Source organism: Lagopus muta, chromosome 6, assembly GCF_023343835.1.
Source record: "Lagopus muta isolate bLagMut1 chromosome 6, bLagMut1 primary, whole genome shotgun sequence".
Taxonomy (NCBI): domain Eukaryota; kingdom Metazoa; phylum Chordata; class Aves; order Galliformes; family Phasianidae; genus Lagopus; species Lagopus muta.
Window position 1 is genome coordinate 52,536,630 of NC_064438.1, and position 18,737 is coordinate 52,555,366.

The 18,737-nt window shown below is 41.8% G+C and overlaps 1 protein-coding gene across 3 annotated transcripts in view; it reads right to left on the reverse strand.

Annotated features, from left to right (window-relative positions):
* Window positions 1–602: 602 nt before the first annotated feature.
* The window catches only part of BRF1 (BRF1 RNA polymerase III transcription initiation factor subunit), a 166,342-nt gene continuing 148,207 nt past the window's right edge, over window positions 603–18,737 (reverse strand). For all 3 annotated transcript variants that reach the window (XM_048950213.1, XM_048950214.1, XM_048950212.1), the window contains 3 exons: window positions 10,017–10,068; window positions 6,933–7,101; window positions 603–4,790 (listed from right to left, as the gene is read on the reverse strand). In XM_048950213.1, coding sequence (XP_048806170.1) covers window positions 4,753–4,790; window positions 6,933–7,101; window positions 10,017–10,068 — 259 coding nt within the window. In that variant the 3' untranslated portion in view covers window positions 603–4,752. The remainder of the gene's footprint in view (window positions 4,791–6,932; window positions 7,102–10,016; window positions 10,069–18,737) is intronic.

An 18,737-nucleotide genomic window follows, 5' to 3' on the forward strand; every position in this document is an offset into this window, starting at 1 on the left:
AGCACCAATGATGGACATCACTGGAGAAATTCCCAACCGCCATTGGAAAGGGTTGGAATAGCTGTAAAGAAACTACAAATAAAAACATCCTGATGTCAAAGAGAGCAAGACTGTACCTAAGGGAGATGAAGGGAATGCAGTAAAGCTAGAATGAAGCACGTTCAACATCATATCATAGAATCATAAAGGTTGGAAAAGACCATTAGGATCATCTATTCCAACCATCCCACCATGCCCCATCACCAAATCACAGAATCATTAAGGTTGGAAGAGACCACCAAGATCATACAGTCCAACCATCAAACCATCCCCACCATGCCCACGAAACCACAGCCCTAAATCAAAACTACTGGTAACTGCTCTACTACATACTACATACTGCTTTAGTCAGTTAATTATATAGCTTGGTGCTAAAACCTCGTTAATGTAATGCAGTTTACAGAAAGTATCTACATTTACCAGCAGAACAATTTCTTGTAAGAAACACTTACCTCACTTTTAGAGACAGAAGAAAGCTCTGAGTTAAAAGGATTTCTTCCACTGTCAACCAATCAAAAAAACATTCACAAGAACGAAGACAGAAGAATCAGAAATCAGTAGAAGAGCACCATAAAAGATGGGTTCTGCAAGGGTTTTACTTTTTATTTGCAGCAAATATATTACAGTAAAAAAAAAACCAAAAAAAACTTGACTCACATTGTGGTTGTGTAAGGAAGATACATGTGCTTACATCTAACAGGTTTAACTTCCCTGGCACTAAGTGAACCAAATGCAAGGATTCAACATAAAAATAAGAAACAGAACAGTTATTAAGCAAAACTCTACATTAAGCGTACACGCATTTGCAAAGAGAGTTTCAATGCAATCCAAGGAATACAAACGAGCCATCAGGATGGCAAGGACTTTTTAGACAAATATGTTTAACCCTCAAAACAAGGCTGTCTGTCTGGCACCATTTCTGAGTTGCTGAAGTGAACACAGCGGTCTTAAAGAAACGTCATGGATGATTAAGACACTGAAAATACAGTCGCCCCAGTGAAGAATCTTATTATTTTCCTTATTTCTTTCATTTTTTATCCCCACAATAAAAGATTGTTAAAAGGCTGCATGGCAGACAAGCTGGATGCAACAGCTGGAGAATTTTGCCTGTCGAGCAAAGTGACTTGCAGCAAGAGACATGCTTTATGCAAGAAAACCTATCATCTACAGCTTGTGTGAGTTCAAGAAAGACGACCCAGGGACAACAGATGTTGAAGCCCTATGGTCTATCTTTGTTATAATCAGAATCCTGAAATAAGCAAGGTCCAAGTGATTCCAAGAGAATAAAGGCTCACTTACATACAACAAAATAGTCCAGATACATCAACAGTAGTAAACAGAGTTAATGCAGTGTTAATCTTTTTACATTTTAATGACTAGCTATAAAAACAGAAACTAGCATGTTCTAATCTGTTTACATTTCCTGAGCTTAGTTAAATCAAGAAGGAATGAACATTATAAAAATCCCGGTAAGTCACCAATAAATTAAAAATATACATAATATAATATATTATGAGGAAAGGTTGAGGGAACTGGGCTTGTTTAGTTTGAAAAAGAGAAGGCTCCAGGGAGACCTCATTGTGGCCTCCCAGTACTTGAAGGGAGCGTATAAACACGAGGGGGAATGGCTGTTTACAAGGGTGGATAGTGATAGGAAAAGGGGAAATGGTTTTAAACATGGGAGGTTTAGGTTAGATATGAGGAGGAAGTTTTTAACACAGAGGGTGGTGAAGCGCTGGAACAGGCTGCCCAAGGAGGCTGTGGATGCCCCATCCCTGGAGGCATTCAAGGCCAGGCTGGATGTGGCTCTGGGCAGCCTGGCCTGGTGGTTGGTGACCCTGCACACAGCAGGGGGTTGGAACTGGATGAGCATTGTGGTCCTTTTCAACCCAGGCCATTCTATGATTCTATGACTCTATGATAACCACTATAGATTAAGAAGCCTGCAATGCTCAGAGCAATACCATGGCTCTGCCTTTAGGACTCCTGTGCAGAAACCATGCCATTAGCTTCACCAGCAATACTGAGATGCTATGGGTTTGCAGGTCCTTTTTTGCTCTCTAACTGCCCTTCTAGCAGACTGTGAGATAGCCTTCTCCAATCAGATCTCATGAGAGCTTTCAAAACCTGCAAGTATTTTCCTGTCTGATACAGAAAAGCATTCGCTGCTCCCAGTGCAGGAGACAATGTTCTCAGAAACACAACGTGAGAACAAAACTAACATGTGCTAGCAGGAGTTATTCAAGTGGACTCTCAGCTCTCACACATAATGTCCCTACTTTGGCAGCAGGTTGAATATTCTGTAGGGCTAACAAACCCATGAAAATCGACACAGAAAACCGCAGGAAAGACCCTCAGCAATACGGAACTCAGACGTTTCTTTACGAACCAACATTACGCATTTGAGAAACGTTCTCGACCTACATGAGTCATACACATGTTTATTGATGCGTGTTTATTTCCTGCATGGAGAATAATGTGTACCCTGGAATAAAACCCAGCTCTGAGAATACACTGAGAGCACGGTTACTTGTAACAGTGCTACTGACAGATTAATTCAAACCCCAGTGCTCAAACTCAGCTGTCTCAAAGACTCGCAGACCATGAACTTTGATAAAACAAACTACTTTTTTATTTTTATTGTCAGCTTATAGCATGATTTTGAATTATGGTATAGATAAAAGAGAGGTAGAAAGGTTTATCTCCTCCATGAACTTTTTTGTGCAGTGCTTATAAAGTATCCGAAAAAAATGCTATGGCTGTTTGATGAAAGCACCAGCCGCTTCCCAGCAATTATAAGGAATCTCTTCAATGTGCTGCAAACTGAAATCTGATTCAGAAGAGCTTTTATTCCCAGTAGTCTTACAACATCTTCTTCTTTATTATTGCATTTTTTAACCAAGCTCTACTGTTAAGAGAGATCACTGAGAAATGCTCCTATTTGGGACTCAAAATATCTAGCACATAAAACCTAGTCAACACATTACATTTACCACCCAAACAAAATCAACTCTGTGCCTAAAAAATGCACTCATTCTGGCTCTATTTACATGATCCCCTTTATGCAAGCTACTGAAAGGGACAGAAGAAGTATGGAAGGTCCTTTCCCTTGTTGGCAATGGCCACAGGTATGAGAACCATCACTCCCTTCCTCTCTCTGGGGTTTGTCCCTTCCCAAGGCAGCTTCTTCTCCTGACACTATCCACCCTCTGAGGCAACAGAATTACTGGTGCCTTAGTGAGTGGTGCTTTAAAATGGTGCTTCAAAATCCCAGAAAGGATAGGAAGGAAGAGCTAGCCAGGAAGGCCAGCTTAACAGAACCCATAGTGGTAAGATAAACATCCACCTTTGCCCGATATAAGAGAAGTATGCAATACTAGAGCATTCATGATTGTCACAGACAAGGGAGAGAGATGAAAGCATCCTATCTCCTGCAGCTGCAGCCATCAAGATGGTAGTGCATCTCACACTGGGCTGGGAGCCTTGGAGACCCAGCAGTGTCAGGGAAAGGCAGCACAGAGGCAGCAGGGTGGGATCCGGCACTGCAGATCTGTTCCTGATCCACTGTCCCACTACAGCGTGTGGATTGCTGACTGGGTGACAAGGATCTGCCTGTTGACATTTTGGGGCACATACAGCTGAAGCCCCAGCATTATTCACGTAGCAGAGACTGTTTAAGGGTAGGATTTGAGCCATGAAATTCAGGCTGCTGCATGGTGACCTTTAATTTACCCACAGAAAGTTAAATATATTACATAAAATTAAATTCAGCCAAAGCAGATGCTAGCTTATTTATTAAAAAGCTCAGCTTTCTCTTGCTTTCAACCGGTTTTAAAGCCAGGCAGCTCTGGGAGCAGACCTGCACTCCAATTCAGTCGGATGGGAGCAGCTCTGTAGAGATGGCTGGAGTCAATCCCCTGCAGCAACACCAGCCACAACACCTCCTGGCTGCCCCCAGTGACTCCAAAGGTACGTGACACCAGCAGTGTCTCCAGCTTTCTCTCTCCAATTCTTGCCTCACCCAGGTTTCTCCTTCCTCACACGTAAATATCTGACTTACAGCGTAAGTCACTTCCTCATTGCCAACATTACCTTCTACGGAGACAACTTCTAGACATCTATGAATTGATTAGTATCAGTAAATATTTACTCCATTTCAGAGAAACAGGTACAATACATAACTTGTTGTCAATTTATGATAGGCTTGAGCATGGAAGATTGCATAGAATGACAAGGGCAATTTGTCAGTAAATGTTGGAAGTGTTCTCTGTTGGCTGTAGTATTTAAGACAATTAATCCTGGTGTACTCAATCAGGTGGTGAGCTTCTCATTTTTATCCATCCCACTGTCTGTCCTTCTGTATGCTCCCTTTCAATAATGTGCACTAAGCAGAGTCATATAACTCTTTTTACGTTGCCTATTTTGTCTCTTTCTTTTGTTGTCTGAAAACATGACTCCCAATAATTTTATTCTCAAACCACAACCACCAAAATAAAAATAATTCAAGTACAAACCCAAACATTATTGCTGGGTTATGAGTCAATGTAAACTGACCAGAGCCAATGCAAAGCTAAAATTCACTTTACAGAAGTAAGGATTGCTTGATAACATCTGCAGACCATAGACTGCTTCTTTCACCATTCACACAGTTTGAAGATGATTGCAGTTTTTCTGGGAACAAGAAATAGTCCATGTCTTTAGAAGTAAACAGAACTAATAGCCATCATCATCGTCCATATCACAGCCATAATCTGAAACACATGAAGACAAAGATAAATAAAAATGCAAATATTCCAGGTAGGTGGAACATTCAACATAAGTACTTGCAAGTTTCAGGTTGTGTTCTTGCTGTCCAACTAGATGATAAATTCTGCCATAAAAAAGCATTTTAAAAAATCACATATATTCTTCGGGTTGATGAAAAAGTTCTTTCATTCTTCCTCCATATAATAAAATTATTTGTAAATGTATGTGTATAAATATTTCTACTCACTTGTCACTGGGACCTCATTACACAGAATAGAATAGGGTCCCTTAGGGTTGGAAGGGACCTTTAAAGGTCCCCTAGTCCAACTCTACCTGTGCGACCTGCTGTAGGGAACCTGCTTTGGCAGGGGGGTTGGACTCGATGATCTCTGGAGGTCCCTTCCAACCCCTACAATTCTGTGATTCTGTGAACTCCCCTGCAATGAACAGGGACACCACAGCCCAGGGCCTGATCCAGCCTTACCTTGAAAGCCTCCAGAAATGGGTTTCTGTCATGCAATGCGTCCCATACATCTGACTCAGAACTCCCACACCTACTTACTCCTAGAGGCACAACTTAAAACTTTGTCAATTTTTCCAATCCTGTTCTGTTTCCTAAAATGATGCTGGCTGTAAAGTCTGTGTGTTCTGGGCATTAGAAGGCACGCTTGTGTGCTTCTAACGCACAACTTCTCTTCTCTGTCCTTCCTGAATAAAGTGAGAAAGACATTTTCTGTTGCAAAGTCAAACCTAAAGATAACGATTACATGTGAGCATTCCGTGATGTTAACCTTTATATTCCAAATTTAATATACTGCAGCATTTGATCCAAAGTCAAGCAAATGCTCTGAAGCAGAAATAAAGTGTAATCTATAATAATTCGTCTAGAATGGATGATGTTCAGCATCTGTAATTCCTGCAGTTATTCCAGGCAGACAGGTCTAAAATCCATAAAGAAAGCAGTTAGAAAGGAGTTATTTGTTCTGCTAAACAGCTCTGCACACCTGCATTTGAATTCTGGGAATAGTCCTTTCCTTTTTTATTTTATTTTATTTAACTCTGATTTTTCAGCTGTTGTCCAAACCAGACAGGGAGCAGCAGAATGTTCTCAGAATGGTTTTAAAATAGTAACATTTACAAATAAAAAATAGCTCCGTGACCTTTATTCTATTTTTGTTGGGGATTTATTAATAAACATGGACCCACCCTCCCCCACATGGGTGTCTTTTCTTGGGAACGTTATTCTAATAATACATGCAGGCAACAAACTGTTTTTTCCTAGGGTTCAGCAATTATTTTGAAGTGGAAAAATCAATTTAAAAGCAACACATGCTTTTATGAAAACTATATATATATATATATATATATTGTCCATGAAAGGTAAATTAATAGTTCTGGAAACACTTTTGCAGTAAATAACATTTCAGGAGGAGACTTATCCTCATCTTGCTTTTTCAAAACCCATAATTAGCTTCCCTCATTTCAAAAATATTTTGGTATATTTTCAAGGCTTGACTTCTGAGGGGAAGTTTTTAATAAAAGATAAACATGGATGTGTCCTGCTAGGAAGAACACAACAGAAAGGATACTGCCCTTTCCTGTCAACAGAGAAGTCCAATTAAGTGAGAGGCTTTGCTGGGTAGCCCAAAGAAATCAGCACACATCTGCATGCCATACAGCACACCACACACTATCGATATCGTTTCTGAATTTGGAGAACTCCTTCCTCTGACACTGATCCCAGAAATAGGCTGTGATGATTGCCTTGAGCTGGACAGTCAAGTCTAAAGGGCCTGTGCACCATTGTGAGGCAACAAGCCCCAAACTCTTCTAATAGAGGCGTTACTTAATTCCTCAGATTCACATTAATAAATGTCATTCCAAAGAAGGCCCAACATCAGTTTCCTCTTGAGAAACCTTCCTAACCTAAAGATCGAGACACAGACTTTTCTCTGGAGGGGTCCCTAAGAAAGTCCCATTTTTGACAGAGGTGACTCCAATCTCTCACAAGAGCAATCTCAGCTTGGGATGAGCTGCCAAAGCACTGAGACAAGTACAGGAACCCCGTCTGTCCTGAACTCTGCACCAAGAAACCTGACAGCACCAGAGAAATAAAAGGCTGTAATGCAGACAGCATCCCAACTTACCGTTTCCTCCCATTAACTGCAATGCACTCATGCAGTGATCATCTTCTTCTTCTGCTTCTTCCTCTTCCACCTCTTCATCAAGGTTATAAGCTACTGGGCCGCTCTCCACTAGCACAGTCGCTGGCTTTTCTAAGTTAGAGGCTTCTGCTTGTGCATTTGGAAAGGTCACCTGCAAAACAGAAGACAGGGCAGTCCTTTTTATTCAATATTCTTACGTAATGCTTAGCAAGAAGAGAGCTGGAAGCTCACATCAAGTGCTGGAGGTGTAGCCATGCCAGAGAACAGGCAAGTCAGAATCACAGAATGGCTTGGGTTGGAAGGAAACTCAAGGATCATGAAACTCCAATCCCCCTGCTGAGTCACCAACCTCCATATCTAACACTAGACCAGGCTGCCCTGGGCCCCATCCAATCCAGCCTTGAACACCCCCAGGGATGGGGCATCCACAGCCTCTCTGGGCAGCTGTTCCAGCACCTCACCACTCGGTAAAGAACTTTCCCCTGAGGAGAATGTATGGAGAAATTTAGGCCTGAGGGCTCCTCAACAGAGCCCTGCGGGAAAGCTCACCACCTTTTCCTTACTGTGCTTGACTCACATCAAGCCTATTACACAGTAACAATGCTATTGGTGCTTCAATGATGGTAAAAATGTACCCTTCAAATTAGAAAAAAAAAGAAGGACTATTAGCTTTGACAGCTCAGGTTGGATTTATTTGGAGGCACAATGAGCTGTGGAACAAATGGCACTCTTTAGACAGCACTTAATGCTATGGTAGAGCACTAAGTTGATAATACACAACAGCATCTGTACCATTTCCTATGAAATACATCAGAATAACGACCTCCAAACTCTAATTTGGGAATTGGTCACTGCTGGACCTATTCCAGCATCTGCACCTAGTCAGATGCTCCAAGGTTAGGTAGGACACTGGGAGAGAGAGCAACAGCAGCACACAGCAAGCAGACAGCAGTGAATGTGGAGGTGCAAGTAACGCTGTCTCCACTTCAGGAATGGGGCAGGCACCAAATCCATCTCCTGCAGTGATGTGCCCTGCCCCATACAGCTTCCCTCACCCCTACCACAAGAAAAGCCCTGCAGTGCTCCAGGCTTTAAATCACATCACACAACCATGTACTGCTGCGTCTTCTTCAGTTCTGTTGGCAGTAAGGTCTGTCACAGCATTGTAATTATTTATTTGGTAATGGATTTACTTCTGATACAGAAACTCCCAGAATCTTTCTAGCTCCAAGCACTTTAGAGGTACGCCATAACAGAAAGTCCCCATATCAGAAAGCTGATGGTCTAATTATTTAAATATCAAAGCTGCTCCTAAAATTGTCACATATCACATACCATGCCAGTCAAGCAATAATGTCTGAGATACTCACAGCCATCTATGGGTTTGCTTCAATAGCTCATTAATAAGCCACAAGGCACCCATTAATTTTAGCAGAAAATGTTTAGGTGTTTGGATCACTCAAAGGCAAGTTTTCATTATTTCGAATGCTCAAATTAATAATACAACTTAAAGGAACTTCCCTCCAGTTTATTTTGTATTTCCTACCATTGTTTTTGCCTCTAGACTGATGAAGTTGAGTCCATCTACGTTTCAGGTACAAGCAGAAATAGACCCAACCATTTGACATGAATCATAACGTCTACCAATTTTTATGCTGGAAGTATCCATCTGCTCTGAAAAAGTGAGCGAATATAAAAGAGCTACAATTGAGTCATTATTTTTTAAAATTGCACTATGCTAATTAAAATGTGACCTTCTTCTAATTATCATGTCCACTTCCAGATTGCTATATTTCTAAAAATGTGCAGGGTTTTCTAATGAGTGTAACATAAGAAGTGAAAATGTATTTCCCTAGGCAGGATATCAAACTGTTTCTGAAACTCAGTGGATTTTAGTCATTTTAAAAATAAAGCAGTCAAACAACATCTTTAAATAGAACTTCCTGGACTCACTTCTAGACAACTTGGACTTCAGTTTGGCATGCAACTTTACATACGCACGGGCATTGTGAAAGCACATCAAGCTATCACAGTTGGCCAGCACCCTTTCAAAAGGGCATCGGTATCACCCATACATGGGGAAAAAGAAAGGAATGACAAATTCCTTTGGTATATTAGGAACAGAATTGTCAGACACACAGTTCTTTTATCATCAGCAAAATGCATGTGTTTACTTTGTACAGTGTAAATATAAAAGCAAAGGAAAGCTGTTACTGCTGTGAGTGATAACAGCCATGACCCTTTCAGCAGAACATTCACATGCACAAAGCCACCCTGGGAGGGTTTCTGATGGTGACCACTTACTAGCTCTAACTTTTCAATGGAAATATAATTATTTCCAAAGCAAACCAAACAATAAAAAAAAGAGTAAGCCAAGTTATTACTGGGTAAGCTGTCACTTCGTGCTTCTTCACTGCTCTCTTTAGGCAGGCTCCAGAACCTCAACCCTTCCCTTGTGTCACCACCAGCTCCACAGAAGCAGCACTTCCTATCGTCCCCCATCTCTGTGGGCACGGTCCAAGTGATGAAACAGGCACAAAGCTCTGCCTCTCCTACTACTCGTTCAATATATACCCTTTTAGATGCTTGCAGGGAATCTTTCCTTTTTTCCTATTGAACTAGGGGTTATGAGGCTAAGGTTACTGACAGTAAGTAAAGGCAAACCTTGTTTAGAAGACACAACTTCAGTGTTGCACTGCTTGTAGTAACCAGCTCCTGCTCTGACCGCTGACACATGAGTCTCATTTCTTTTGCCCATATTTACTACACAGCCTGAGACAGGCTGAGAAAAGCTTGTGGGAATTTCCAGACCAACGGAAGAGGTTCAGAGGAGGTTCAGGTTGGATATTAGGAAAAATCGTTTCTCAGATTAGAGTAGTGATGCAGTGGCACAGCTGCCCAGGGAGTGGTGGGGTCACCACCACTGGAGGTGCTCAAGAACTGTGGAGATTTGGCACTGAGGGACGTGGGCAGTGGGCATGGTAGAGGTGGGCTGAGATTGGACTGGGTGACCTTACTGGTCTTTTCCAACCCTAATGACTCTACAAAGAGTTGGGCTTTGCATACCTCCTCAGTGGCAGCCTTCTTAGCCAGCTGTGTAGAAATCAAGGGTCTTAACCTGCAAAAAAGGAAAGAAATGGTGAACATGAGAAAAGTTACACAATATACAAAAGAGCTTGATGTATAGTATGCAAGAAATGAAAGCACTTTGCTAGTGTTCTGCTGTGCACTAACTTTTTTTAAAACGCAAAGCAAAGCTAACAGCAGACAGTCACAAACCATGCAATAGTTAGTACACACATTCCCTTCTAAGCATCTGCCCCAATTCAGGATCATGGAGAAAAATGCCAGTCAACAAGCACAACATTTCAGCTCATCCTGAAGGTCCATGAAAGGGATGTTTTGATCAGATATTACAGAAACAAAAAGACTCAAGGAAGCGGTGAGGAAGAGAAGAAGCAGGCAGCCCTCACAGCAATGCCTCATCCCTCTGCTGCCGTCCCAGTGTGCAGCAGCAGCACTTCCAAGCACAGCAAAAGCTGCACCTGCAGGCTGCCTGCCAGGAAGGAACACAGTGGGCTCAGAGGGGCAGGTCACACTTTGGGGACAAACAAAGCATTTTTTGGAACAATGCAGACATGGCAAAACTGAGCCACCTTCTGAATTACCCAGCACTGCTCTTCAACTACTACCCTTCATTTGATGACATATGCAAGATACCAGTAAGACTCTGTACACAGGATTCCATAATTATCAGATTGAACGTTAAACTCCAGTTATGGAAATCATCATCAAAAACAAAGGGACCCTGCATACCTGGAATAACAAGTGACAGAAACTGAACATAAACTTTTTTTTTTAATTGCATCAAAGAAGACCTGCATATCCGAGGAGAAAAAAGGAATCAGTATTACACCACAGCTGAGCACTAAGTATCATTCTTTTCTGAAAAGCATTTCACAGACTGTTGTCTCCTTACTGCCACGAAGGCTGTTCTCAATCCATCAGCTATTGTTGCTTTTCAGGCTTTCCTCCTCATCTAGATACATCCAGTTGTGAAAAGCATGACTTGTTTTCTACTGAACCACGGCTTCAACAGCTCCTCAAGTATGTCTTTTAACTAACTCTACGCAAACAACTTAATGAATACCAATTTATGTTTCTGGAGATGTAGTCTTTTATGATAAGCAGTATCTTTGCTCTCCGTTTTCTATTAGTCATTCCTTCCTGTTGACACACAGATACCAGTTGTTTTCCTACTTATTTATTTATTTCAAATAATCAGCAGGAGGAAACATAACCCCAGAGAACAAGCAGGGCGTACTTCAGATCATTATCTGTGATGAAGAAGACAATATTAAAATACAAGGCGCTGGCTGAGCTCCAAAAACGGTCATCTCTGGAATGCTTTGCAAGACCCAAAAGGCATTTCAGCAACCAAAGGAGTCCAAGGTGACTCCCTGCAGCAGATACAGATGAAAAGATGGTACAGGAGTGCTTCGGGAGCTGCACCGCTGCACGATCCAGAACACATTCTTCTGTGACAGACACCTCTTGTCATATCTTATGATGATCAAAATCTTCAAGAAAGAGATACTCTTGACCTACATAAATTATCTATTACTTACAATTCCTGGCGGACTTCTGGGCTTAGAGAGAATGCATGTGAAAGCACGGGCAAACTTCACCCCAAGTGCCTGACCGTCTCCTTTCTTTACCTAGCCTGAATTGTACAGTGCTCCCAAAATTTGAGGCTACCTGTCAATCTGTGCTTTCCAAAAGTCACTCTGTTCAAACATTTACAAAAACACAAATGCAGAGGTGCTAAAAGGTTAAGCAGCTGAGGGATGCTAATTATCATCCAGGTTGTATTTCACTGACATAACTGAGAAAAAGCCCAACGGGGGTAAGCAATGAAGGACCTTTATTTTAAACCACTAGAAGTGATTATTGTAATTAACATTGCACCAAAGATAGCACCTATTGCTTCATGATACCAAAAGGCTTCAGACCTCCCTAGAGCACCCAGAAATCTTTCCTCCCCCCAATTAAAATCAAGCTGTTGAGTAAGACTCACAAGGTAATCAGAAACTGCTGACACTTCTTTTAGAGCAAATTATGCGAGTGCTCACACAGTGAAGAAAACCATCACAAGCTACAGGAAGCAGAAAGTAAACATTCCAGTTTCACTTTAATTAAAATGGTCCCCTAATGAAAATAATAAGATTCACACTTACGAAAAGCCTACTTGCAAACTAATGCTATATCCAAGAGCCCTTCCATGCCATTTTTCAGCAGTGAGTGACTCTTGCACCCGTTCTGAAATTAAAGCTGTATTTCTGCTCCATGCCAATTGCTCACAAAGCGTATTTCGTCACTTCATTACTAGAAACACAGCACTGTCATCCAGTTTAGGTAATGTGGTTTCTCTCTCAGCACATCGTTTCATGCACCATAAAGCTCAGGGCCGGGCTGAGCCCTCTGCATTGTGCTACTGCAAGCTACAGCAAGAACTGAGAAAAACTAAAAACCATCCCAAAAACTTCTTTTCCCTCTAAAATAATGCTTTTCGATATCATTTAAAAAAGAAAATAAGTTGATTTCTCTCCCTTTGGTCTCACACCCATGGAAAATCCTGCTATTACTGTACAAACTCATTCAGGAAGGCTTTATAGGGATGCCTAGGTTTGGTTAGTTCCTTAAATGCCCCGATGCCCTGACCTCCTTAAACCAGAGCAGCTGCAGCACACCGGCCATATGGAGCCATCAATTACTGGCTGCCATGGCTACCCATACGGCTCCTTCTGCTGCCTGGCTGCACTACAGAGCATGAAGGAGAGGGGTGCTGTGTGTCCTCATGGAAAAGCACGACTGCTCCTGAGGTTGAGACAGGTCTGAGCATTACGGATCAAACAAGCAGCTTGAAAAAACAGGGAAGTGAAGAATCTCACCCTACTTTTAATCTATAATATGCTTTCATGGGATGCAGAAAAACCCTGTCCATTGAAGTCCAAGAGCAAGACCCCTAAGTGAGCATCCCATCCTGCATTAAGGTGCAATCCCAAATACACTAAAGCAACAGCCTCTATTTCAAATGTAATGCTGTGACTGGAAAGCAGTGGTGCTCCTGGTCTTCCCAAACCTTCCACCAGTTGCTCATTAGCAATGACAATTTCTAGCTTGAAGCACTTCTGTTATGAATTCTACAATCAAATACAGTCAGCACATTGTATTACAGTACAGTGGGAGGGAGCAACAAACCAGCAACTTTCTGAACAGCAATACAAGCCATCAGGAGGGAAGAAAAAAAAAAAGAAAAAAAGAAAAAAAAGAAGACTTCAAGACTTCACACAGCCCTAAGTGTTATATCCACATTTCAAACTGCTTCAGAAATTATACAGATCTACCAATGCTCGTGTCAGCCAACACACGTAGCGCTGGAAGCAGATAATGTTGACATGTTCCCGACAAAACCAGCAGCACAGTACATGTCATCAGAGGCTGCTCCCCACCGAATCTGCTCCGCTCTCGGCTGAGATGTGCACGATAACATCGAGGTTTGTCCTCCAGCTGAACGATTTAAAAGAAGATGCAGTATAATAGCTTCTGACAGGGCTAAGATCACACAGACTGAACTTTCAAAGGGAACAAATTCTCTGGAAAACAAGCTGGCTGTGACAAACAACTGTTTTTATTTTGCTTATTATTTAATAACAAAAGATTACACTGCACAGTACATAAAATAGGAGGAGTACTATGAGGCAATAAAAGCACGTAACTCGCATCAGGCTGTTTGCCCACTGAAAAGGTTTATGATTCCATAACAATCTCCTCAGCAAAACCCTGAAAGTAATTTGGAAACTCACCCAAAGCCGTGTTTCTTACTGAATTCTAATTTAGTCAATCCAAGTAGAGAACATCTTACTGCTGCTTACCACACATACTAATTTTATACACAGACAAACCTAGAATACACGATTGGAAGTGGAGCCTGGAGCCACCAGCATGCAGTACCATTATGCAGGTCTTCCAAGGCAAACGTGTACAAAACCTGTCTAACTCTACTGCAGGTATTTCATGTGTCTGCCACTTCAGTGACAGAAAAAGCCATTTAGAAACAGTCCAGTGGGAGTTGGGTCAGGTTCTTCATGCTGGTTGAAATACCCCTCCCACCTGAGGCCAGATGGTTTTGCCTCAGGAAGTCAGTTTACCAGACATCTGTGTGAGAAGGAAATTAATATAAATGTTTATCCCGGCTAAAAGTGCCCTTTAATTAGGTACTGTCAACGTTATCCTTACCGGAAAGCTGGGAATTACCTCTCTGAGAGGTTTTAATGATCTTGTTGGAAAGAAAACAGCATCAGGAGATGATGACCCATGGTTCTGCCATTTCAGCACAAGAGAGAAGTGACCTCCCTGGACAAGGACCCCAGCTCTTTTCCAGAAGGCAAAGCAGACTGGAATATGACAACAATCCCACAGTACTTCAGGGTTTGCATACACAGCTGCAGACCCACTGCTAGCTATGAGCTGGGTGCTCACAAGAGTCATTCCCTTCCCCCAGGAAGGAAGCCAAGGCACGCGGCCGAGGCCATGGCTGGTTATGACACTGACCAATGGCCATCTGATGCATGGAGAAAATGGACTGTGGTGCGAGGGTGCACCGTGGCGTATCTAAAAGAGCCCATAGAAAACATCAGCACTATAGAATGACAAAACATCACTGATGCTCACACCTTGAAACCATGTGCACTTGAGTTGTTTGACTTTGAGGCAGCCATGCTGACCAGCCCTTCGCCCAGCCCAGCTCATCATCCACATGAAGGCATCAGGGAGTTTCTCTGAATCACTCTTCCTAGCTATAGGGCCGCACAGACCTTAGCTAATGACAAAGAGATGCCAACCAAAAGGTTGTGGCACCACATGGCAGTGACCTCAGTTCATGCACAGCAAGCTGCTTTACGGCTATACCACTGAGACTGATGGAGTAGCAGGCAGGATCTGAACCCTACCAGGGATCCTTCTCTCTGTGCATGAAATATCATAGAAAGAGCCATTTCAAGTGGAAAAACGCAAAGCTAAAATGACAACAAAAAATAGAGTGAAATGAGAAATTGTTCCCACTTTTGATTCCCACTCAGTTCTCTTTAATGCTGGATCAGAGGAGTTACGCTTTCATCAGCGCAGCATCAGACAGCACAGCACTGAGAACCTTCAGCACTAATGAGGTTGGCCTCTTCTAGCAAATACCCAGGCTGAAGTATTCAGGCTGTACGAACTTGCAGAAGTAAACTGGTTAAAAAAAATAAGAGCCTCTATTATCCAGTACAGGAAATGTCCATCAGCAAAGAAATAAGCACCTACATCACTCACCAGTGCACTTCTGAATGTCTCTTGAAAAGCCAGAAGTTTGCTAATGTACGGTGAACTAAGCACTCATTTCACGCCGCTCTGAGAAGGGCAGAGGTTGCCAACATCTGCTGTCTTCACTAACCCAGCTCAGAGTGAGCAATATTCTCCATCGCTGCAGCACTCATTCCTCAATCAGATGCTGTAAAATGGCAACTTGCTGTTCTTTCCACTAAAACAAAAGGTTTTCAACAACAAAAATGGAAAGAATGACATCGAAGGCCACCTTATTGGGACCAAATGAAATTATACTACAGCAGCAGATCCAAAACAATCTCTGCACGTATCTGATTCTAAAGGAAATTGCTGCAGACCATGGGAAATTACAATTGCTCCAGGACAAGAAGGGCTGACTGATTTAATATTTCTGGCTGACACACCTTCTTCCTGGCCTTGTCAATAAGGATACTGATGAGCTCATCTCTCCACAGGTCAGGAAAACATTAGCTGAAAATACACTATTCCTTTCGCCATGCTAATTTTTTCAGATAAAATGATGGCAGAGAAACAGATTTGTACCTTGCTGAGAAAAGCTATTTAAAAATAAGGAAGCTATGAAGCATTTTAATGAAGGTAAATGAGTAATCATGATGGTCTCAGTTAAGCAAGCCTAATGACTATGTCATTTTTAAAACACAGGTGTGAGACATCTCATGTGGTGATGATCCAGATATGTCCAACTACCTTGTAGCATGGCCTTACATATGCTAACAGTGCAGAATTTATCTATTATGGCAGAAATTCAACAATTAGCAGATAAGGGAAACATAAATCATTTTAAAATCATGCCTGGATCTATAGTAACTGGAACAAAATTCAAAAAGTCAACTAAAACATTACCCAACAGAAGCCTTATGCTATCGAAACACTCTCAGCCGTCGCACTGCTGCTTTTATTTCTGACACAAATGTGTTTTGCTAGACTCAAGAAAGGAGGATTACAAATATTTGCTTTTGGACAGGTGTTTTGATCAATCTCAATCTCATGAAAACAGTTAACGAGGCAAAAGATGAACAGAAAAACATCTCAGTAACCTGCAGCCTCTGAGAACAGCCCGTCGAGATCGTTGTACCCAAAGGTGGTGGCAGATCTTCCCTGGTGACATCACGAGGACAAAAATAACACCAGGCAACATAATAACTCGCCTCTTCCACCACTACTGATAGCATGCAGTACTGAGCAAATTAAGTTGCTCCCATCAGATTATGCAACAAAATCAGTATTTCAAAAATCAGGTATCTACAGATTTGCACAAGCAATCCATCAAGGAAAAAAGATGGATGTCAGATTTTTTTTTTCTTGTATCTGGCCTATTCTACATTAAAGAGCAATTTAAACTGCCAGCCATCTGGAAATCAATGTATTCCAAGCTTTATTTTATGATTACCAACATTCCCTCTCGTAACTCATTTCTAATTATAAGCAATAAATCATTCCCTCTTGCTTGTAATTTGTAACAGCCAATTAAGGCAAACCTCTTATTTAAATAGCAAATCTAGCTTTAAAACATCCCATATTTTGAGGTACGCACAGAACGCATCTAATCAAGCAGACAAATGGCAGTCGACAATTTAACATGGCTGTAGAAGTCACTGAGGAGAGACACAGGAAAGCACATGGCCTTCTCCCATGATTTAGGTACACCAAGACTTTCCAAAACTGAAGACATGGCTCTTATCTGCCTGATCTAATGCAGAGGAGACTGACATGTTGCAGAACATGAGCCAATATGTTCCTCCAGGAAGTCTGGTGTCAAGACTTCCTTCAACATATCAGGAAACTAATAGAAAGGCTGTAACAAGAGAAGAAGCTGTAGGTTGATCTGGTGAGAAGTTCTGGATGTTTTTTTAGTTCCATTTTAACGAAGGTGAAAAGTACACAGCACTAAAATTAAGACTAAAAAACCCAATTAAAGCAGCTTTTCCTGCGAGTACGTTTGATTAAGACATGGCCTGGACTCCACCTTCCAAGCCCAAGGACACCAGTGTATACTCCTAGATGCTCACCCTCTCAAGTATTCTCTGTTGTAAGATTTTGCAAGTTTTAGCCCATAGTGTCACACTGGGCACAAGAAAGGCACCCACTTGAATGACTCGTCTCCATCCAGGATCAGGCAGATAAAGCAATGTGAGGGAAAGGCATCAGCAAATAAATCCAGATCATCCCTTCAGGGAGAAGTCTTTAATGGTCATTTCCTATGTAATTCTTACCAACGGGAGAATATGAAAGAAATGTGGTGGAAGATTTCAGACAAGACAAAACAAGGTGGGTCTAGCAGCACTGGCAAGGACACTGAGAAATTCTTACACGTATTTGCTCTTCAGTGTAGGTCTGAAAAACAGGCATGTGAGAGCAAACACAAGAGAGAGGCTTCCTATAAACAGCTCTGCTGGGATTTGTCCGTTAGAAAAAAAACAACTGTTGTCAGAAAAGTATTTGATATAATTTTAGCTGCAGAATTTATTACATGAGAAACTGATCTTAGGAACGTGGAAGTGGTTTCCACTGAGATTTTATTTGGTCATCACACAGCTCAAGTCTGTTCCAGCTTCGCATCGTGTCATCTGGTAAGCGTTTACAGTAGGAATCAAGGGAACTGGATTTGGAAAAAATCCATCTCAACTGACCTAAATCTGATCTGACCTGAATAATCAAACTAATACAAAATTCAAATATGGCTAGACAAAAGCAAATAGAGTAATTCATTAGCTGCAGTTCTTTCAGGAATTTCCTGCCCTTTCCCACACATGAGGGTATGCATCCCACTCTGTTTTTCTTCCTATAAAGCAGTGAAGGTGAAGTGGGCATCTCCTTGTACCAGAGATGTCAAAGGCTGAGAGCAGAAGCCCTGCAGGCTCCACTGGATTCACTTTCTCCTTCAGACACTGAAGGATATGATGCCACAGCACTATCACAACAGACACACTCTGTACTTACACTGTCAGCTTCACTTTATTCCTAAGAGTCTGAGCTGAAGGCATGCAGGTGCAGCACTATTCAAGCAAACACACAGCAAGTCTCCATAGATGGATCAGCACTCATATAGATCCTGCCCAGAGTGTTTAACAAAACTTTCAAGACTCCTTAACTTCTTTGCACGAGAGATCTAAGTATTGCTATTCATCTTCTCCAAACACGAAGCTCAAAGACATCTTAGCTGGTTTACATCTGGCTCACTCTCTTGGTGAGACTGAAGAAGAAATCTCACTTGGAAGAAATCTCAAAAATCACTGGTTTGATGTTGGTGAAACTTGGACAGCATTTCTGGCAAAACCTTTGGATGAGGATGCAACATAAAAGCATGAAGGGAGGGAGAAACAGACACCAAAGCTTATACACTTCAGTTTGAGAATAAGGCATCATTCTCATTATGCCTGT